The following is a 24538-nucleotide window of genomic DNA, read 5'->3' on the forward strand; positions in this document are numbered from 1 at the left end:
TAGGTCTGGAGACTGGCTAGGCCACTCAAGAACCTTGATATGGTTCTTACAAAGCCACTTCTTGGTTTTCCTGGCTCTGTGCTTTGGGTCATTGTCATGTTGGAAGATCCAGCCACGACTCATCTTCAATGATCTGACTGAGGGATGGAGGTATTTTGCCAAAATCTCACAATACATGCCTGCAGTCATCCTCTCCTTAATACAGTACAGTCTTCCTGTCCCATGAGCAGAAAAACACCCCCAAAGCATGATGCTACCACCCCCATGCTTCACAGTAGGGATGGTGTTCTTGGGATGGTACGCAGCATTCTTCTTCCTCCCAACATGCATAGTGGAATTATGACCAAAAAGGTCAATTTTGGTCTCATCTGTCCACAAAACTTTCTCCCATGACTCCTCTGGATCATCCAAATGGTCATTGGCAAACTTAAGACGGGCCTTAACATGTTCTGGTTTAAGCAGGGGAACCTTCCGTGCCATGCATGATTTCAAACCATGACGTCTTAGTGTATTACCAACAGTGACCATGGAAACAGTGGTCCCAGCTCTTTTCAGGTCATTGACCATGTCCTGCCGTGTAGTCCTGGGCTGATTCCTCACCTTTCTTAGCATCATTGAGACCCCACGAGGTGATATCTTGCATGGGGCTTCACTCCGATTGAGATTGACCATCATGTTTAGCTTCTTCCATTTTCTAATGATTGCTCCAACAGTGGACCTTTTTTCACCAAACTGCTTGGCAATTTCTCCGTAGCCCTTTCCATCCTTGTGGAGTTGTACAATTTTGTCTCTGGTGTCTTTGGACAGCTCTTTGCTCTTAGCCATGCTGAATGTTTGGGTCTTACTGATTGTATGGGCTGGACAAGTGTCTTTATGCAGCTAACGACCTCACACAAGTGCATCTGATTCAGGATAATACAGTGGAGTGGAGGAGGACTTTTAAAGGCGGACTAACGGGTCTTTGAGGGTCGGAATTCTAGCTGATAGACAGGTGTTCAAATACTTATTTTCAGCTGTATCACACGAATAAATTGTTAAAAAATCATAGATTGTGATTTCTGGATTTTTCTTTTTAGGTTATCTCTCATACAGTGGACATGCACCTACCGTGAAAATTTCAGACCCCTCCATGATTTCTAAGTGGGAGAACTTGCAAAATAGCAGGGTGTTCAAATACTTATTTTCTTGACTGTATATATATATACACATACATACATATATACATACATACATATATATATATACACATACATATATACATACATACATACATACATACATATATATATGTACACATATATATATATATATACATATATATATATATGTACACATATATATATATATATACATATATATATATACACACACACAAGAAGAACAACAAATAGGACATAATTGCAACATACAGTTCCAGTTCCTTTTTTCTATTTTTTTTAATCCTGGCTTAATTGGGGCCCAAAGCAGATTTTTTTGTGTCCCCCCTATAATTTATGTGATACATTTTTTTTTTTACACTTTTTTAATCAAACTTTAAATGACTGATGCATGTTTTGTATTTTGGACTGCAGCTCCCGAGGTTAAATTAACAATCATAAAATTTACTTGACAAAAACTAAACAAAACAGTTTGTTACACATAAATGATATTGTAATGCAAACTTGGCTGCTTGAGGTATGAGTTGTCTTTCTAAGGTCAGTGCCTCTAAATTCTCTTTTATGGCCCCCCGAGGAGAAGAAAACATTTCGCGCCCAAACTACTCTCAGCTATAAATAATATCATTTGTCTATAAAGTTGTAAGTACACCTCTGCATAACAGTGTATCCTCAATAATGTTAAAGAAAATAAAAACATACATCAACTTTATGAACATTGTTTTTAGTCTGTAACAGAAAATATTTAAAGTGCAGCAATTTGCCTGAAATTAATAAAATATTTTTTTAATACTTAAAAATTAAACGTAATAAACTCAATACATTAAAATTGGTTTAAAAAAAAAAAAGGTTACAATATTTAAAACAGTTAAACCTGCAAAACACATGAATACATTTAAGCAGATTTTTTAAAATATTATTCAAAATGAAGATATCAGTAATAATGGCGACAACGAGGGGGGGGGGGGTGTCACACACCCCACTATTTGGGAAGAACAGCTTTATTGCAATGGTTTCACAAAATTATACAATATCTGGTCCTTTAACATTGCCCTTTTTCGAATAAACAATTACAGTGAGTGTCATATATTTAAAAAAAATAATAATAATATATATATATATATAAATGTTATGCTATTTACATAGCATAACATTTGTATAAACTATTATTATTAAACATACAGTAAGTAATACAAGGGGTGGGAGTACATAAGTTTTTACTTCTTCTCACTCCTTTTCGGATGTTTACATTAATGTTTATTTTCATTTCTTGTTTCTTTTTGCTTTTTATTATTACTATTGTTTTTGTTATTCATTCTTGAATGGCTTTTTTGTTGTTTTTTTGCAAAATTTGTTTGTTTTTGTTTTGTCTACATATTCGAAATAAACATGAAAGAAAAAAAAAGATATATATATATATATATATATATTAAACATAATTGGCAATATTTGTTTTATTTTATAATTTAAGAATGAAAAAAATCCTGGTTATGCTAAAGTTAAATTTTTAAGGTAATTAAAGGGAAATTATTAAACTATTTATCTATTAATGAATTAATCATACTTCATTTATGAGTAAAAAAAAGATACCAAATATAAGGCCAATTAGTGTTTTGCCTTAAAAAAAATTACACCTACCTTTGAATTTCGGGCTCCGGCCAACCAACCGTCGTCAACACCGAATGACCCACACTGGACACGGTGTTCAATTTTCAAAGTTTTTTTTTTGTTTTCTTTCTTTTGTTTTGTTTGGTTTCAAAATAAAGATCACACAGTTGTTTAGAGACAATCTACAACAGGAGTTACAAAAAATAGTCGCCCAGGCAATAAGCATACACAGGTTCTGTTAACTATACACATATGGTTACAAGGTGTGCTCGTAGTAAATATACACAAGGCTGCTCCAAATGTACACCCCTGTCACCCCAAACAACAACTAAATACATGGACAGTATCATACAGCACTTACAGCACCTAAGAAATGGCAAAAAAACAACAACACAAGAATCCTCTCTGTACAGTCAGCAAAAACCTTTCACGCGCGACCACTTTTGGTGAGGTGAAGCGTTCCTATAAAAGATGTTTAAAAAAAAAAAAAAAAAAAAAGATCCAAAAAAATGGAAGTCGGTGGGAGCTTTTTAAGTTAAGCAGTGACAAGATAAAAGCAGGCGTGTCCAATGTTTGTACAAGTACTACGCTGTATAGAAAACAAAACATTTGATATTACAATTTACAATATACAACAACTCATGTCACAACTGAGGAGGTGAGAATATACACTGAAATGCACAAGGGGGAGTTCTAACTTCTTTTTTTTTTTTTTGTTCTCCAGCGCCAGCTCTTTTTCTTGCCTTTTTTTTCTTTTTTTTTTTCCTTCCCTCATACCAAAAAATGGCGGTAAAGCACTTTTACATTACAAGGGTTTACAAATGTACAATTATACAGTATGTGGTCACTACTAGGATACATTATAGATACAGAGTCAACATCAAAACCCAGAAAAAACTACAAAGTTGTATATATATATTTATATATATATATATATATGTATGTATATATGTATATGCAAAGGTCTACACCAAGTATACACGTTATATTTATAGAAGCAAAGAGCAGAAAAGCCATCTCCCATGCTAAGTGATGTGTAGGCTGGTGTGGAAATGAAGGAGGAGCGTCAAAGTGAAACAAAGATGGAGGCAAGGAGACAAAACAAGAAAGGGAAGAAGGAAATGGAAGGAGTCTCTCTCACCTCTCACCCGGAGTTAAGCACGCCCGGCTCGGGCGGCCGTGGATGGCGGCGGGGAGGGGTCCCGGACATTTGACCTAAAAAAGCTGCCCGTAGCAACAGGCTCCTCCTGAGGGGTTGCCACGGAAACGGGGGCGGGTGTAGGGAAAAGACGAGACCCCGTTCCTTCAAAAGGGTGTTTCACATGATGCCATTGGGGGGCCCGCAGAGGGGGCCCAGGTCCACGCCGTTCTTCATGTAGTACTTCTCCAGCTTGGCCAGGATGTGTTTGCCGTACGTGTACTTCCTCAGCGTGGAGATGTGGGGCCGGATCTGCAACAAACGCCGCGGTAGACTATAGATTATATCAAACTGATTTTTGATTTCGATTGGACGTGTCATTGTGAAAATGCTTCAACAAAAATGAAAAAGTATGTTGGAGTTGGGGTGTTGGTGGAGGGAAGAGTTATAAAGTCATCTAAAATAATTGGTGTTAAAAAGGGGGCAGATAAATATAAGAATAGTATTCTTCCATCTGCTCCTTTCTGATCATGGAAAAAACAATGAAAGTGTCAACTGTACGTGGCTTGTATGTATGCATTTTCATGGAAGGAATAAAAAATAAGAAAGAAAAAAGATGATGATACACAAGCAATATTGACAAAAATGCGCTCAATAAAACGTTTGATTATTTTTTTTTCCCCTCTGCTTTTCGTGGGAAGAAATCAGAAGTATGGAAGCAAGGTTGGTTGCATGAAGTGCAACCAACCTTGAAGTGCTGGCTGTCCAGAGTCGGGACCCGGGGTGGACCGCTTGCCTGTGCATCGGTTGGGGACATCTCTGTGCTGCTGACCCGTCTCCGCTCGGGATGGTCTCATGCTGGCCCCACTATGGACTGGACTCTCACTATTATGTTAGATCCACTATGGACTGGACTCTCACTATTATGTTAGATCCACTATGGACTGGACTCTCACTATTATGTTAGATCCACTATGGACTGGACTCTCACTATATGTTAGATCCACTATGGACTGGACTCTCACTATTATGTTAGATCCACTATGGACTGGACTCTCACAATATTATGTTAGATCAACTATGGACTGGACTCTCACTATTATGTTAGATCCACTATGGACTGGACTCTCACTATTATGTTAGATCCACTATGGACTGGACTCTCACAATATTATGTTAGATCAACTATGGACTGGACTCTCACTATTATGTTAGATCCACTATGGACTGGACTCTCACTATTATGTTAGATCCACTATGGACTGGACTCTCACTATTATGTTAGATCCACTATGGACTGGACTCTCACAATATTATGTTAGATCCACTATGGACTGGACTCTCACAATATTATGCTAGATCCACTATGGACTGGACTCTCACTATTATGCTAGATTCACTATGGACTGGACTCTATTATGCTAGATCCCCTATGGACTGTACTCTCACACTATTATGCTAGATCCACTATGGACTGGACTCTCACAATATTATGTTAGATCCACTATGGACTGTACTCTCACACTATTATGCTAGATCCACTATGGACTGGACTCTCACAATATGTTAGATCCACTATGGACTGGACTCTCACAATATTATGTTAGATCCACTATGGACTGGACTCTCATTATTATGCTAGATCCACTATGGACTGTACTCTCACAATATTATGTTAGGTCCACTATGGACTGTACTCTCACAATATTATGTTAGGTCCACTATGGACTGGACTCTCACACTACTATGTTAGATCCACTATGGACTGGACTCTCACAATATTATGTTAGGTCCACTATGGACTGTACTCTCACAATATTATGTTAGGTCCACTATGGACTGTACTCTCACAATATTATGTTAGGTCCACTATGGACTGGACTCTCACAATATTATGTTAGGTCCACTATGGACTGGACTCTCACAATATTATGTTAGGTCCACTATGGACTGGACTCTCACTATTATGTTAGATCCACTATGGACTGGACTCTCACAATATTATGTTAGATCCACTATGGACTGGACTCTCACTATTATGTTAGATCCACTATGGACTGGACTCTCACTATTATGTTAGATCCACTATGGACTGGACTCTCACAATATTATGTTAGATCTCATGCTGGCCCCACTATGGACTGGACTCTCACTATTATGTTAGATCCACTATGGACTGGACTCTCACTATTATGTTAGATCCACTATGGACTGGACTCTCACAATATTATGTTAGATCCACTATGGACTGGACTCTCACTATTATGCTAGATTCACTATGGACTGGACTCTCATTATTATGCTAGATCCACTATGGACTGTACTCTCACACTATTATGCTAGATCCACTATGGACTGGACTCTCACAATATGTTAGATCCACTATGGACTGGACTCTCACAATATTATGTTAGATCCACTATGGACTGGACTCTCATTATTATGCTAGATCCACTATGGACTGTACTCTCACAATATTATGTTAGGTCCACTATGGACTGGACTCTCACACTACTATGTTAGATCCACTATGGACTGGACTCTCACAATATTATGTTAGGTCCACTATGGACAGTACTCTCACAATATTATGTTAGGTCCACTATGGACTGTACTCTCACAATATTATGTTAGGTCCACTATGGACTGGACTCTCACAATATTATGTTAGGTCCACTATGGACTGGACTCTCACAATATTATGTTAGGTCCACTATGGACTGGACTCTCACTATTATGTTAGATCCACTATGGACTGGACTCTCACAATATTATGTTAGATCCACTATGGACTGGACTCTCACTATTATGTTAGATCCACTATGGACTGGACTCTCACTATTATGTTAGATCCACTATGGACTGGACTCTCACAATATTATGTTAGATCCACTATGGACTGGACTCTCACTATTATGCTAGATTCACTATGGACTGGACTCTCATTATTATGCTAGATCCACTATGGACTGTACTCTCACACTATTATGCTAGATCCACTATGGACTGGACTCTCACAATATTATGTTAGGTCCACTATGGACTGGACTCTCACACTATTATGCTAGATCCACTCGACGTCCATTGCACCGGTCGCCCTAGGGGTTCCTCACCGGTCCTCTCCAAGGTTTGTCATTGTCCCATTGGGTTGAGTTTTTCCTTGCCCTGATGTATGATCTGAACCGAGGATGTCGTTGTGGCTTGTGCAGCCCTTTGAGACACTCGTGATTTAGGGCGATATAAATAAACATTGATTGATTGATTGATATTCATGTGATTTTACTATTTTGTTTACATTGATTGTTTTCTATACTTGTGTTGACATGTCATGCTCAAATAAAAAAAAATTCAAATTATATTTAATATATTTTGCTCATGCTCCTTATTTTTATTAGTCATAAAAACCATCAATAATGATCAATATTGACCGATATAAGACGCGACGACGGAAGCTTGGACGACTCCGGACATTCCGCGCATAGTTTCGCCTCAGTACGCTGGCGTCCGTGAGCACATTATTTGCACATGCCTGAGCCCCTGCGCGGTTGCCTTGGAGACCCCGACACCACTGACCCCGCAGAGGATCTTCAGCCTCTTGTTGACGTGCAGGTAAACAAGACCTCGGCTTGTCTTTAGGCGACGGATCAATGTGCTGATGGATCAAGGCTTTCCAGCCAGCGAGCACATTATCAGCCTATGTTGACCTTTGTGCAACACACACACACACACACACACACACACACACACACACACACACACACACACACACACACACACACACACACACACACACACACACACACACACACACACACACACACACACACACACACACACACACACACACACACACACACACACACACACACACACACACACACACACCTTGTGCATGACGATCTTGCGCTGGGTGGGCTCCGCCACGTCGATCATCTTCTGCACCACGTAGTTGGCGTACTGGTCCTTCATCATGGTGTATAAGGCACTGTGGGGGCCCTCCGTCAGGCTGCACACCTCGTCGATCAGCACCGCCCGCTCGGCCCGCGAGGCGTGCGTCACACACTTCTCCACCACGTTGCTATGGGGACAAAACAAATGATGTCACACCTGATTCTTAACCATAAGGCCCATTGTTGGGCCGCCAAAAAAATACCCGTTTCTCAACAGGGGTCCGTATGGGCCACAGCGGGACACTTTTCCACAACTTGTGGCAGTAATGACAATATCAAACAAACAGGTACCGTCAATTCTACTTTTTCCCTACACTTTGAACCCTGCGGCTTATAAAATAGCGCAGCAAATTTATGTATTTTTCTTTGCCAACGGCCATAATGCAAATAGTTCCAAAAAAAAAAAAGACAAGCAGACACTGAAAAGGTGTGTTATTGCTTGTGTTTTAGCGCCATCTTTCGGACGAGTTCGCTCACTGCAGGTGCTGCGTTGCCCTTCTGTTTAAATGGAACTTTTAATTGTTGCCGTTCCGTGTTCTAATCGTCCATAGCGTTTTTACTCGTACGGATTCTTCATTCAGCACTTCAAGCAACATTTATAAGTTTTACAACATAACTAAAACTATTTATACTTACTAAAAAACCGTCCCATGTGTGATGTCTGCAGGAGTGTTTTCATGCATATTTGTACACGCTATCGTAATGTAATCGAGCTAGCATTAGCTGATGTGCTAACACGTTTACCAACGTCTGTCAGTATTATTAACTTAAAATGGCATTCTTTTTGTATCGTTTCAGTTTAGTAAATTCCCCAAAACGTCACCGTGGAGTTATTGAGTCTGTTTAGCTGCTAGTGGGTCCATGATGATGACTTCAGTTTTGTTTGTCCAGCCGTTTTACTGCCATGTTACAAGGACTGTTTGGAAACAATTAAGGTATGTAAATAAACATTTACAAAATATTTCTGTGTAAATAACTCATTTCACAATGTATACATCTGCAGCTTATAGAAAAATAGTTTTTTTCCTTCTAAAATGCTTATATACCATGCGGAAAATATGGTCAATCAATGAATACACTGCAAAAAGTCAGTGTTCAAAAACAAGAAAAAAAAATACAAAAACGAGGGGTATTTTATTTGAACTAAGCAAAATTATCTGCCAATAGAACAAGAAAATTCGGCTTGTCAAGACTTTCCAAAACAAGTAAAATTAGCTAACCTCAATGAACCAAAAAATACCTTAAAATAAGTACATTCTCACTAATAACAAGTGCACTTTTCTTGGTAGAAAAAAAAGTGTCCTTTTTGCTCAATATGTTGAAAAATATTCTTAAATGAAGTAAATGCTAGTGCCATTATCGTGACATAATGATATGCGCTCTGCAACATGATTTTTTTTTCATGCTTGAAGTAAGAAATTATTACTTTAAAAAAGTAGTTTTATACTTGTGAGTGTTGATGACGCAGCTTTGTATCAGTTGATATTCTAGTTTCAAGCATATTTTACTCAATATAGGTCATCAAATCTCAGCTACAAGCTGTAATATCTTACTGAGATCATTTAGGACCAAAACATTTACAACACTAACATTAAATCTGCTTAGTGAGAATAATTATCTTATCATACAGAAAATAAGCAAATATCACCCTTATTTGAGATATTTAATCTTAGATTTCAGGTTTTGCAGTGTAAAAACTACAACAGTATTTATACATACAACGGTAGCCTGCAGCTAAAGTCAGAGAAGTTTCTTAAGCGCAAAAATTATGACTAAAGTGGAGAAGCTGTCTTTTTATTTGCACTTTAATGTTACTGACAATTCAGTTAAGAAACATACTCACTATTCAATTAGTTTATTTCTTTAAGTGTATGTAAATTAATTAGAACAATTACATAAATTTGACATAAAAATAATAATTTAAGTAAGATTACTAATTCAGTGTTAATATTGGAGTTGGGACCCTCTGTAGTGAAAGAACCCTCTGTCTTACATGAAACTCGCTACAAAACTAGCACCCGTGTCGGGGTCGTCTACCTGGCAAACTTGTGTTGGCTGAGTCCCAGCACGTTTCCCCGGATCTCCGCCACGATCTTGCTCTTGTCCTCGGCCCGGCCGTGCTCCAGCACGTGCTGGATCACGTAGTTGCCGTACTGGTCCTGCGCGCACACGTCAACGAGCACATGAGCGCCGCGCCTTGGCTGTGCGGTGGTGAAGTGTTTTGCGTGGTCTCTACCTGCACCAGCTGCTCCGTGTGTTGGTGGAGCTCCTCCAGGATGGGCAGCGTCTGCTCGGGGAGGCAGTGCTCCAGGATGCGCTGGATGACCCGGCAGCCGTACGGGTGGGTGGAGAGGGCAAACACCTGCGGGTTACACCACATTTGCTTCAAGCGTCCCACAAATACTCATGAGTGGAAACGGCCCAAAAAAATTATGTCCCTCGTGGTAGAAAACAATAGAGACCCACTAATTAACTGTACATTTTTATGGTGAGCACTATTGACAGTTTAACAAGAGCTACACAGTATTGGAACTAGTTCCTTATTTACTTTTAGTACACTCAATTATTTCATCAAAACAAAGTCAATAGTACACAGTAAGTAAACAAAAGTCTAATATCTCAGGGCTATTCAACTACATAATGATGAGGGCCACAGTTTCAAGAGCCCAAGGGATTACGGTTATATTCCTTTGAGACCGAGTTGACCTAATTGCAAAGTAAACACATTGGCTTTCACACTACACTGTCAATTAATTCATTATTCTGCCCTCGCTACTTAATTCCAGCGTGTGCAGCTAGTTAACAGTATGAAGAAACAGAAACTCCAGAGGTTTTGTTGGGGATTTATGTTCCTTATTTTAAATTCTTCCTGTTATTAATTTTTTTATTTTTCCATTTAGGATTGCAAGACTGAAAACTTAAAATAAACAATACAAAAGTATTGCGTATATTGTGTATTTCACATGAATAATATTCATTGTAAATTTTACACGAATAAAATAGAAGGTTTAGTGTTAATACATTCACACAATTAACTACATACGTTTACGCATATAGAAATTAAACGACATCTACAGCACATCAAACATTGCACACAATGTACCGTATGTGACTCATCATAATTAAACCTAAGGTGCAGCATTATAGCCCTCTACTGGTCAAATTTAGGGCAACATGTACTAAACAAGCCTTGATCACCAGAGTTACTCTTAAACAAAAAAACAACACGACCGCAAATACAAAAAACATCAAAAAGTCAGCAAATTCATTATTCTGCCCTCGCTACTTGATTCCAGCGTGTGCAGCTAGTTAACAATATGAAGAAACAGAAACTCCAGAGGTTTTGTTGGGGATTTATGTTCCTTACTTTGAATTCTTCCTGTTATTAATTTAGTAGTGGCGAGCATGCGCGGTAGCCCTGAGAAGCGTTGCTGTATGCCGGCAGTTAAAATGTGGTTATGAGCACGCTGTGAGTAAACGTTGAGAACTCAGCCAACACACCTCGTCTGCATTATTTATAACTAGACAGACAACACACTTAATAGGAGCCATTTTGGGGTCTTTACATAAACACACAAATGGAAATGAAACGTCACATATCCCAGCATGCACCGGGCGCTTCTTCTTCTTCTACGGGGAAAAAAGATGGTGGCTGTTTACCGTAGTTGCGAGACTTAAACTTTATGAAAATGAATATTAATATGAATCCATATATAAGGCGCACCGGATTATAAGGCGCACTGTCAGCTTTTGAGAAAATGTGTGGCTTTTAGGTGCGCCTTATAGTGCGGAAAATACAGTATTTGAATCGAGAATCGTGTTGAATAGAGTATCGATTATGAATCAAATCCTCACCCCAAGAATCGGAATCGAATGGCGAGGTGCCCAAAGATTCACACTAGAGATGTCCGATAATATCGGACTGCCGATATCGGCCGATAAATGCTTTAAAATGTAATATCGGAAATTATCGGTTTCAAAAAGTAAAATTTATGACTTTTAAAAACGCCGCTGTACGGAGTGGGACACAGACGTAGGGAGAAGTACAGAGCAGTTGCGTCTCCCAGTCATACTTGCCAACCTTCACGATTTTCCCGGGGGACTCCCGAATTTCAGTGCCCCTCCCGAAAATCTCCCGGGGCAACCATTTTCCCGATTTCCACCCAGACAACAATATTGGGGGCGTGCCTTAAAGGCACTGCCTTTGCGTGCCGGCCCAGTCACATAATATCTACGGCTTTTCACACACACAAGTGAATGCAAGACATACTTGGTCAACAGCCATACAGGTCACACTAAGGGTACCCGTATAAACAACTTTAACACTGTTACAAATATGCGCCACACTGTGAACCCACACCAAAAAAGAATGACAAACACATTTTGGGAGAACATCTGCACCGTAACACAACATAAACACAACAGAACAAATACCCAGAACCCCTTGCAGCACTAACTCTTCCGGGACGCTACAATATACACCCCTCGCAACCCCCTAACCTCAACCCCGCCCACTTCAACCTCCTCATGCTCTCTCAGGGAGAGCATGTCCCAAATTCCAAGCTGCTGTTTTGAGGCATGTTAAAAAAAATAATGCACTTTGTGACTTCAATAATAAATATGGCAGTGCCATGTTGGCATTTTTTTCCATAACTTGAGTTGATTTATTTTGGAAAACCTTGTTACATTGTTTAATGCATCCAGCGGGGCATCACAACAAAATTAGACATAATAATGTGTTAAAGGCCTACTGAAAGCCACTACTACCGACCACGCAGTCTGATAGTTTATATATCAATGATGAAATCTTAACATTGCAACACATGCCAATACGGCCGGGTTAACTTATAAAGTGCAATTTTAAATTTCCCGCCACACTTCCAATTGAAAACGTCTATGTATGATGACGTATGCGCGTGACGTCACGGCGGCAACGGAAGTATTGGTACCCAATGTGTCACCATACAAACTGCTCTGTTTTCATCTAACAATTCCACAGTATTCTGGACATCTGTGTTGGTGAATCTTTTGCAATTTGTTTAATGAACAATGGAGACTGCAAAGAAGAAAGCTGTAGGTGGGATCGGTGTATTAGCGGCTGGCTGCAGCAACACAACCAGGAGGACTTTGAGTTGGATAGCAGACGCGCTACCGTGAGTACAGCTTTGGCTTCCAAACATTTGATCGCTTGCCCGTACGTGCGTGCCGCTATGTGCATGTCACGTACATAACTTTGGGGAAATATATGTTTCTTGCCGACTCTGATGGCGGCCGGGGTGTCGTCGAAAGCTACAACGCCCGCCGCCGTCCCGTAGCTAAGTTAGCTTCAATGGCGTCGTTACCAACAGCATTTTTAAGCTTTGCCAAGCTGGAAAGCATTAATTGTGTATTTACTTGTCCACGGTTTAATAATATTGTTGATCTTCTGTCTATCCAGTCAGGGGTTTATTTATTTTGTTTCTATCTCCATTTGAGCCCGATGCTATCACGTTAGCTCAGTACCTAAAGAGCTTCACCGATGTATTGTCGTGGAGATAAAAGTCACTGTGAATGTCCATTTCGCGTTCTCGACTCTCATTTTCAAGAGGATATAGTATCCGAGGTGGTTTAAAATACAAATCCGTGATCCACAATAGAAAAAGGAGAAAGGGTGGAATCCAATGAACCCTTGTACCTAAGTAACGGTCAGAGCGAAAAAAGATACATCCTGCACTGCATTCTAGTCCTTTACTCTCACGTTCCTCATCCACGAATCTTTCATCCTTGCTCAAATTAATGGGGTAATCGTCGCTTTCTCGGTCCGAATCTCTCTCGCTGCATTGTAAACAATGGGGAAATGTGAGCAGCCCTATCCCCTGTGACGTCACGCTATTTCCGGTATAGGCAAGGCTTTTTTTTTATCAGCGACCAAAAGTTGCGAACTTTATCGTCGTCGTTCTCTACTAAATCCTTTCAGCAAAAATATGGCAATATCGCGAAATGATCAAGTATGACACATAGAATGGATCTGCTATCCCCGTTTAAATAAAAACATTTCATTTCAGTAGGCCTTTAATTCCACGACTGTATATATCGGTATCGGTTGATATCGGAATCGGTAATTAAGAGTTGGACAATATCGGAATATCGGCAAAAAAGCCATTATCGGACATCTCTAATTCACCAATAACAATTGAATATTTGTATACATATCAAAGTTTATATGAAACTTCATGTGTATGGAAACAATGAAAACATTTAGTAAGAAAGATGAAATACCGGTATGCACATTATTCCCGGGGGGCCACATTAAATGACGTGTCGGGCCGGATCTGGCCCCATGGGCCTTGAGTTCCTCAAACTGTATTATGTGGGCGACAGGCTGTCTGTTTGTGAACCTCCTGACCGGTCAAAATGACTGCTAGCAAGGATTCCTCTTGTTGTGAGAACATGATGAAACTATTCCTCACAGGACTGTGCCAATGTTGACTCTCCCCACCAAGGCGCCTGGTGGCGGCCTTGTTGTGGCGAGGCACCTGGAATATTATTCCTTGGACTGGCTTGACCATGAATGTGTTTGTCTGGACCAGATGGACTTTTTCCATGGACTTAAGAGTCATAGAACTTAGCACTTGACTTATACCAACTGTTAGCAGTTACTAAACCGCAAGTGTTTTCATGCATATTTGTACGTGCTACTGAATGTAACGTTGTTAGCGGTAGCTAATGTGCCAACACGTTTACAAGTGTCTTTGTCAGTGTTAATACTTACAATGGCATTCTTCTTGTATCGTTTCAGTTTTGTAAATTCACCAAAACATCACCGTGGAGTTATTGAGTCTGTTTAGCTGATTGGAGAGCCAGCTTCCACAGCTGGTGGTTCCATGACGTCTTTATTTATTTCAGTTTATTTGGAACATGAACACACTTACAACATAATACATCACACAATTTCATATCATTTCACTTTACATCATGTCCGAAAAGGAGTAGGAAGAAGCAAAGCTTATTTGATCCTACCCCTTTCCCACTTCAGAGCGTTTACAAATATATACATTCATTTACTGACTTTTAAGGTAAAATGATATCCGTGAATGAGTAATACAACAGTTTTGTAATATGTAATTAATTAAGTCAGTCATTATTAACATACTGAGATGAAGAATATCTTATTTTCAATAAGGTTGAAAGTAGAGATGTCCGATAATGCCTTTTTGCCCGATATCCGATATTGTTCAACTCTTAATTACCGATATCAACCGATACCGATATATACAGTCGTGGAATGAACACATTATTATACCTAATTTTGTTGCGATGCCCCGCTGGATGCATTAAACAATGTAACAAGGTTTTCCAAAATAAATAAGCTAAAGTTATGGGAAAAAAATGCCAACATGGCACTGCCATATTTATTATTGAAGTCACAAAGTGCATTATTTTTTTTAACATGCCTCAAAACAGCAGCTTGGAATTTGGGACATGCATGAGGAGGTTGAGGTGGGCGGGGTGTGTATATTGTAGCGTCCCGGAAGAGTTAGTGCTGCAAGGGGTTCTGGGTATTTGGTCTGTTGTGTTTATGTTGTGTTACGGTGCGGATGTTCTCCCGAAATGTGTTTGTCATTCTTGTTTTGGTGTGGGTTCACAGTGTGCCGCATATTTGTAACAGTGTTAAAGTTGTTTATACGGTCACCCTCAGTGTGACCTGTATGGCTGTTGACCAAGTATGCCTTTGATGGAACCAGATCTTTTCCATATATCCATATTTAAGTGTTACTTTTTTACTTCCATAGTCATATTACAAAACCGCTAGTGTTTTTCCAATTCAGTCTGCTTAGTAAAAGTTTGACTGTGGTTAGGACTTGAAGCTTTTGGAATGCAAAGGGTAGACAAATCAACAAGGTAGACGAGTACGGGGAGGGGAAGCAAGAGCAGACCGGATAGAGCCACGCATCGGGATAGATTATGCAAGGCTGGTCTCATTATTGTCAAAGCTTTGAGAATAAACCACAAAATACCAACTACTGCTTTTGGTGATCAATTTAAACTCCAGCTTATTTGCCATTAAAAGAACTTGGGAGTGGACAGCACCTTGCATTCACTTGTGTGTGAAAAGCCGGATATATTACGTGATTGGGCCGGCACGCAAAGGCAGTGCCTTTAAGGTTTATTGGCACTCTGTACTTCTCCCTACGTCCGTGTACACAGCGGCGTTTTAAAAAGTCATACATTTTACTTTTTGAAACAGATAACGATAATTTCCGATATTACATTTCAAAGCATTTATCATCTCTAGTTGAAAGTATTTCTCATAATTCTTCTTCTTTGTACTTTGTAAGCACTATTAATTTGAAGAACCTCTTAAAGTGGATCATATCAGTACAATGTTTAACTTCTTTACTTAATCCATTCCATCATTTAATTCCACATACTGATATGCTAAAGGTTCTAAGTGTTGTACGTGCATACAAATGTTTTAAATTAGATGTTCCTCTAAGGCTATATTTCTCCTCTTTAGTTGAGAAGAATTGTTGTACATTCTTGGGTAGCAGGTTATAGTTTGCTTTGTACATCATTTTAGCTGTTTGCAATTCAAACTTTAATATTTTTGACTCAAATAAAGTGTTTGTGTGTTCTCTACATCCAACATTATGTATCAGTCTAATGGATCTTTCTTGTAACACGGTTAACGAATGTAGCTCGCATTTGTAGTTATTTCCCCATATTTCTGCACAATAACTCAGATATGCTAACACTAGCGAGCAGTAGAGAATATGAAGTGATTTTTGGCCCAGGACGTATTTTGCTTTATTCATTATCGAGATGTTTTTTGCCACCTTATGTTGTATATTTTGTATGTGAGATTTCCAGTTCATTTGATCATCTATTAATACTTCTGTTTTGTTTGTCCAGCCGTTTTACTGCCGCGTTACACGCACTTTCACTTAACATTTTTTGGGTGCGGCTTATATACCATAATATAGTCCGGAAAATACGGTAGCCTGCAGTCATAGAGTTTTCTTCAAAGGCAAAAATTATGATTAAAGTGGTGAAGCTGTATTGTTATTTGCACTGACGATTCAGTTAAGAAACATTCAATTAGTTTGTTTCTTTTAGCGCAACATAAGTGCATGTCAATTAATTATAACAATTATATGAATTGATATAAAAATAATATAAGTAAGATGACCAATTCAGTGTTATTATTGGAGTGGGCATCTCGGGCCCCTCAGTAGTGGAAAGAACCCCCTGTCTTATACGAAACTATGTCATTTTACTATAACAAAGTCAGTAAATGAATGTATATATTTGTAAACGCTCTGAAGTGGGAAAGGGGTAGGATTAAATAAGCTTTGCTTCTTCCTACTCCGTTTCGGACATGATGTAAAGTGAAATGATATGAAATTGTGTGAAGTATTACACTGTAAGTGTGTTCACGTTCCAAATAAACTAAAGAAAGAAACTTGCTAGTGGGTCCATGACCATGACTTCTGTTTTGTTTGATCAGCCATTTTACTGCCGTGTTACAGACACCATTTGGAAACAAACATTTACAGAATATTTCTGTGTAAATAACTCATTTCACAACGTACGTATCTGCGGCTTATAGTCCGGTGCGGCTGATATGTGGGAAAATATTTGATACTGCGACTTTGATACTTGTGCGCTGTATCGTCCGGAAAGTACGCCATCTTGTGGACGGGTTTGCTCACTGCAGGTGCTGCTAAGTGAACGCCTGCAGTGTTTCCTGCTGTTTAAAGCTTTCAACCGGACGTAGAAGTGCAATTCTCTCTTCTAATCGTCCATAGCGTTTCTACTCGTATGGATTCTTCATCCATCATTTCAAGCAACGTTTGTAAGTTTTACAATATAACTAAAACAATTCTTACATGTGTGATGTCTGTCGGAGTGTCTTCATGCTTATTTGTACGTGCTATCGTAATGTAATAAAGCTAGCGTTGTTAGCATTAGCTAATATTCTAAACACGTTTACAAGTGCCTGTAGTAGTATTATTAGCTTACAATCGTATTCTTTTTGCATTGTTTCAGTTTCGTAAATTTACCGTGGAGTAATTGAGTCTGTTTAGCTGATCGGCAGCGAGTGGGTCCATGACCATGAATTCTGTTTTGTTTGATCAGCCATTTGACTGCCGTGTTACAGACACCCTTTGGAAACAATTAAAGTAGGGCTGGGCGATGTATCGAATATACTCCATATATCGCGGGTTTGTCTCTGTGCGATATAGAAAATGACTATATCGTGATATTCCAGTATACGTTCTCACCAGTTGCTTTTAGCTGCGGGCATTACACTACAGGCTCTTCTCACTCTTTCGTATCTCTCCTTCTCAGAGACATAAAACAAGCGTACCTTCTTACATATGTCACATACTGACGCGTCATACGCCCTCACGGAGCAGAGAGGTAGCGGAATGGGTAACATAAGCTGTGATGCTAGCGGTGCGAGTGGTAATACGAGAGAAAGAAGGTGCAAATCTGGTAACGAATGGAGGAAGAATTAATTCCCAAGAAAAACAGCACGGGGTCCATCGTCTGGCGGTGGTTTGGCTTCAAGCGGGAATACGTTGAACAGACAACTGTAATATGTCAAGTAAAAGCGTTGCTACAAAAAGTAGCATTACTGCTAATTCATAGCATCATTTGAAAAGTCACCCGCTAGAGAATGAAGAGTGCTTGAAACTCCGCATGTCAACTTCTCCGTTCGGTGCCAAACCCAAAAAATGCCAAAGCAACCATTTCCACATCAACACCGTATGATAAAAATAGTCAACAGAAGGAGATAACGTCCGCAGGAACCTACCACATAGTGAAGGACATACACTATTTGATTACCTATTTTGCAGCTCATTTTTATTTGACACTTATTGAAATATCTTGTGTGACATCATGCACAAAAGTGCACTTTATTTGTTTTAAACTATTGTAGTGGCGTTCTGTACAAAAAGTGCACTTTAATTTAGTGTTGTTTTGATATGTCACCTTAGTGACATCATGCACAAAAGTGCACTCATAGCTTGTTTTAAAATGTCTCTGACAATCTTGCACTTTCTGTTTTGAAAATGACATGAATGTTTGTGCCACTGCTTAACTCTTTAATAAATACACTTTTGCTAGATTGGCTTAGTTGTGATTTCCCTCTCTGCATGAAAGTTAATGAGCATATATTAATGCAGTATGAAGAAGAAGGTTTTAATGTAGACACATAGAATCATCATACTGCTGTGATTATATGCATCAAGTGTTCATTCAAGGCTAAGGCAAAATACGGAGATATATATCGTGTATCGTGACATGGCCTAAAAATATCGAGATAATAAAAGCCCTAAATTAAAGAACGTAAATAAACATTTACAGAATATTTCTGTGTAAATAACTAATTTCACAACGTATACATCTGCGGCTAATATGTGGGAAACTATTTGACACCGCAACTTTGATACTAGTGCGCTGTATCGTCCAGAAAGTAGGGTAGTTTGTTGTTGAGTAAACGTACTCTAATTAAGCCGCGAGCGAACGAAACGTTATGCTTCTTTACAACGAAGGCTTGGTTATGTTGTTGCTTCATGAACCACGGCCCCGCCCGCCGCCACAGGGAAGGTGAAAACAAATTCCTGCACAAACAACACCCGAGACGCGCTCTCACACAACATGTGGGCAGACGTGTGAAGACGGAGACATGCTCGTTTGCAAGGAGGCGCATGCATAACGCGCTAAAAATGCGCCGTTTACACACGTTATGCTAATGGGACTTTTAGCAAGTGAATAGGGGATGGCGAGAGCCGCCGGGGCTAGGGTTTTTCTGTTGCCACGACGACACAGCACACAGTGAACGTGTGTCACGACAGGCAAAAAGCGGGGCACTTTTGACGTTTGAGCGCAACACCGGAAGTGCAGGGAGAGGGTGTGGGTACCTGTCCCTTGAAGGCGTCTATGATGAAGTGTAGCGCGTGCGGCTGGACACACTCGATACACTTCTGCACCACGTGGTTGCCGTTCTGGTCCTTCACGCACTTCAACACGTGGCCGTCCAGCTCTCGCACCATCTCGCTCTGCGGGCAGGGGAGGGAGGGAGGGAGGACAAGCGATCGTTTGTGAAGAGCCAAGTAGTGCCTCAAAGCATTTTTACCCAGACCCCATTTTTCACAGGCCGCGGCCAAGAAATAACACTGCGCTCGGAACAGTTGCCTTGGAGAAACGGCTCACTTAGGGAAGAGATGGATACGCCACACACGCCCAAACATCTCATCGCTCACTAAAAGGGATGGTTTTTCCAACACTGGCGTCACATACGAGGCAAAAGTACACACTGTCAAGTTCAAACACTGGTGACATCTATTAAACAAGACAAGAAGCAAGGAATTAAACAGACAGAATTCAATTCAGCTCAATTGAGGAGAAACACGTAGACACTGTACCCTTGCACAGTGTCGTCCCACGCTCTGACGAAAGATTGTACGCCCCCTCTTTTATTTGGACTTTCCCTGATTACATGGCAACAGATGTTTCTAAAGGGACGGGGGTCGTAAACAGCCATCGCCTTTGGTTACAAAACAGTTCAAAGAAAAAGGTGCCTGGAGGGGAGTCAGGCCCTGCTTCCTCTCCGCTTTGTAGATCTCGGGTCAAGACAAAATCTTCCTGTGGATTACAATACATCAAAGAAACCGACACCCTCATGTCGCTCCCCATCCTACACAGTGGAATTTTACAAGCCTTTTGCTTGGTAGGATCAAAGACAGCTTGTGTCCTCTCGCAGGGCGAGCTGAACTCAATGTAACACAAAGTTTTGTGATAACTTAGATACAATTATTTTGACACACACTTTCTACCCTCAACAAGACTAGAACATTCCTTGTTGATATTCAATACTTATAATAGCACCAATGTGCATAGTTTCTATATAGGACACATGAAGGAGATATCTTTGGAGGACGAGCAGCGTTGAACGGGCACCCACCCCCTTGCATTGTGGGGTTCATGCGGGTCGGCGGGCACGCATGACGTCACGTTCTCCCGTTGCCGTGACCACCCAACAAACATTTTAGGATTAAAACCTCTAAAGGCTTAGTGGCCACATGCGTGGACAGCACCTTTGAGCTCTTATTTCCAAAATTGTGTACATTACTGAATTGGGGTCTTATGGCCGCTTATGTGGACACTTATACTGCCATCTGGTGGTGTCAGAAGAATGTAACATACAATGGAATTTGGAATAAAAAGTGTAAAAATAAGAATTAGCATGTCACTAAACATGAAGTACACGTTTGTTACTTATGGACTAAGTACATCACATCAAAAGATGATTCTTAGTTTTTATTCTAATTAGGGTCCAATAAGCCCAAATAGCAAAGAGAAATAAAAAAAAGCATGTAAACAAACAGCTTGGGCTTAATGTTAAACTTAGCATGTTAACAGTTAGCATGTGTCAAGTGAGAAGTTATAGGAATCTGAGGTGTTTGGCTGCCAAATTGGCTGGAAAAGTTAGCAAGCTAGAGTTCACATGCTAGCATGCTAACAGTTAGCATGTGTCAAGTACCAAGTTATAGGACTCTGAGATGGAAGGCTTCAAAATTGGCAAAATGAGTTAGAATGTGAATGTTCGCATACTAACATGCTAACAGCTAACGTGTCAGGTACCAAATTATACGACTAAGGTGTACGGCGGCAAAATTGGCTAAAATAGTTAGCGTGCTAACAGTTAACATGTCATGTATCACGTTAAATGACTAAGGTGTACGACTGCAAAGAAAAAGTTAGCATGCTAAAGTTAACGTGTGAGCGTGCTAACAGTTAACATGTCATGTATCACGTTAAATGATTAAGGTGTACGACTGCAAAGAAAAAGTTAGCATGCTAAAGTTAACGTGCGAGCGTGCTAACAGTTAACATGTCATGTATCACGTTAAATGACTAAGGTGTACGACTGCAAAGAAAAAGTTAGCATGCTAAAGTTAACGTGCGAGCATGCTAACAGTTAACATGTGTCATGTATTGAGTTAAATTAATGAGGTTATACGGCTGTAAAATTTGCAGACAAAAATCTGCATGCTAATGTTAGCCTGCTAATAGTTGACATGAGTCAAGTGGCAAGTTATATGACGGAGGTGTACGGCAGCAAAATTAACTGACAAAAGTTGGCATGCTAAAATAAGCATGCTAACAGTTAGCATGTGTTAAGTATAAAGATAAGTGCCTCTGCAAAATTAGCTAAAAAAGTTAGCAGGCTAAGGTTATCCTGCTAACAGTTAGCATGTGCCATGTACCAACTTCTTTGACTCTAAAGTGGATGGCAACAAAATTAATTAAAAAAGTTAAGATGCTAATGTTAACATGCAAGCATGCTAACAGTTAACATGTGTCATGTATCGAATTCAATTAAGCTGTACGGCTGTAAAATTTGCTGACAATCTGCATGCTAATGTTAGCCTGCTAATAGTTGACATGAGTCAAGTACCAAGTTATATGACTCTGAGGTGTACGGCAGCAAAATTAACTGACAAAAGTTGGCATGCTAAAATAAGCATGCTAACAGTTAGCATGTGTTAAGTATAAAGATAAGTGCCTCAGCAAAATTAGCTAAAAAAGTTAGCAGGCTAATGTTATCCTGCTAACAGTTACCATGTACCAAGTTATTTGACTCTAAAGTGGATGGCAGCAAAATTAACTGACAAAAGTTGGTATGCTAAAATAAGCATGTTAACAGGTAGCATGTGTTAAGTATAAAGATAAGTGCCTCTGCAAAATTTGCTAAAAAAGTAGGCTGGCTAAGGTTATCCTGCTAACAGTTAGCATGTGCCATGTACCAACATCTTTGACTCTAAAGTGGATGGCAGCAAAATTAACTGACACAAGTTGGCATGCTAAAATAAGCATGTTAACAGGTAGCATGTGTTAAGTATAAAGATAAGTGCATCTGCAAAATTAGCTAAAAAAGTAGGCAGGCTAAGGTTATCCTGCTAACAGTTAGCATGTGCCATGTACCAACTTCTTTGATTCTAAAGTGGATGGCAGCAAAATTAACTAAACAAGTTAGGATGCTAATGATAGCATGCAGGCATGCTAACAGTTAACATGTTTCATGTATCTAGTTAAATGACTAAGGTGTATGGCTGCCAAATTTGCTAAAAAAATATAAATTAGCATGCTAATGTTAGCCTGCTTACAGCTGACATGAGTCAAGTGCCAACTTATATGACTCTGAAGTGTACAGCAGCAAAATTAACTGACAAAAGTGTGTAAAGTGCCTTTACGTTGACCAGCAGAACCATAGACATCTTCTAAGGGTACGCAGCATGGAGAGCTACTGCCTACTGGCGCTGACGAGACGCAGGGCCGCCACCTTGGAGTGGTGATCCGCTCCACTCAGTGCAATTCATTTGGCAGGAGCAATGAACTGTCAGCGCATTTAATTCATCTTACCTCACTCAATACCACTCATTTTCACACGTTCTTTTGTCATACGTGTAGCTATGATAAAGGACACATGTTTTATTATTCATAGTTTGCTTAACAGTAATAGAATATTCGTATATGCTATAAGTGACCAGACTTCCAAGATCAAAACTGGGAATATAATCCCAGAGAAGGGGGGAAAAAAATGGTCAGCTATTTTTAAATTAAAGAAACAATATGATTAGGTTATATATACATGCTACATAAACAATGTATGAATACATTAGATATCTATATATCTTATAGACTGTATCTCTGTTGCTGCAGCAGCAGAGAGTTTATTCTGTCTTGACACTTTGTATTGATATTTTGTATTACATTCTTCCCTAAATGATCATGTTTACAGTGATTGTTTTATATGTATTTTTTATGCATGTCACTTTGGATAAAAGCGTCTGCCAAATACTTCAACATAAACATACATATAAACACCAGAAAGTCTTTATATCAGCTATGTCTGTTTCACTGGATTCAGAACAAAACCAAATTCTGTCTTACCCAACAATGTTAGTATTTGAATATTGTTACTTGAAGACTTATTCCTGGTTACAATTATACTGTTAAGAAAGTATAGTCTTATACTTTGTCTAAAATGAGAATGCATCATAATCAGTGGCGGCTGGTGAATTTGGTTTTAGGTGGGGCTGAAAGTTTGTAAACCAAACCCCCTGTAGGGGGGGTCATCCTCCCCCAGAAGATTTATTTGTGATTTTCACATACAAATGAAGCATTCTGGTGCATTGTGACAAAATAATGAAGACAAAATAGAACATTTCATAGGTGTGCAGGGAACTATATACAATATGCACACTGAAGGCATGATGCCACCTTAGGTTTCAACTTTAAGTTATTCAGGTATGACATTTTAAAATGTAATTAATTTCATTGACAAGCAAATCTATTATGGTCATACTCTTGTTTGCTAGCGGCTACGATTTCAGTACTATTGAAGATCTTTGCTCCTTCTCAACTCTGTCAGTGTTTCCCATAAACTGCCAAGATACCTATGGTGGTGGGGGCGTGGCTATGGGCGTGGTAACCATGACATCATCGAGTAATTTGCATAATTTACTACAATGATATGATTTTCTCTAAAAAGGCTCAAAAAATTTATACTTACTAATTAATAACAACAGTTTTGTTTTAAACGTCCATCCATCCATCCATCCATTTTACAATATAATTACAACACTTAATGTACATATTTATATACAGATTTGAACAATAAGTTATTCACT

General features: G+C 39.4%; 1 protein-coding gene across 5 annotated transcripts in view; it reads right to left on the minus strand.

Moving 5' to 3' along the window:
- pum1 (pumilio RNA-binding family member 1) overlaps positions 1-24538 on the minus strand; it is a 95725-nt gene that overhangs the window by 1103 nt on the left and 70084 nt on the right. For 3 of the 5 annotated variants that reach the window (XR_009826211.1, XR_009826212.1, XR_009826213.1), the window contains exons 19-23: positions 19763-19900; positions 10087-10212; positions 9888-10009; positions 7786-7978; positions 3904-4212 (exon numbers count right to left, since the gene is read on the minus strand). Coding sequence is in view for 2 of the 5 variants with exons in the window: in XM_062047251.1 (XP_061903235.1) it covers positions 4081-4212; positions 7786-7978; positions 9888-10009; positions 10087-10212; positions 19763-19900 (711 nt within the window). In the remaining 3 variants the exon portion in view is untranslated. Of the gene's footprint in view, positions 1-3278; positions 4213-7785; positions 7979-9887; positions 10010-10086; positions 10213-19762; positions 19901-24538 lie in introns of those variants that run through there. The other 2 variants (XM_062047251.1, XM_062047250.1) reach the window with 1 other exon arrangement.

Source organism: Entelurus aequoreus, linkage group LG05 (genome assembly GCF_033978785.1).
Source record: "Entelurus aequoreus isolate RoL-2023_Sb linkage group LG05, RoL_Eaeq_v1.1, whole genome shotgun sequence".
Taxonomy (NCBI): domain Eukaryota; kingdom Metazoa; phylum Chordata; class Actinopteri; order Syngnathiformes; family Syngnathidae; genus Entelurus; species Entelurus aequoreus.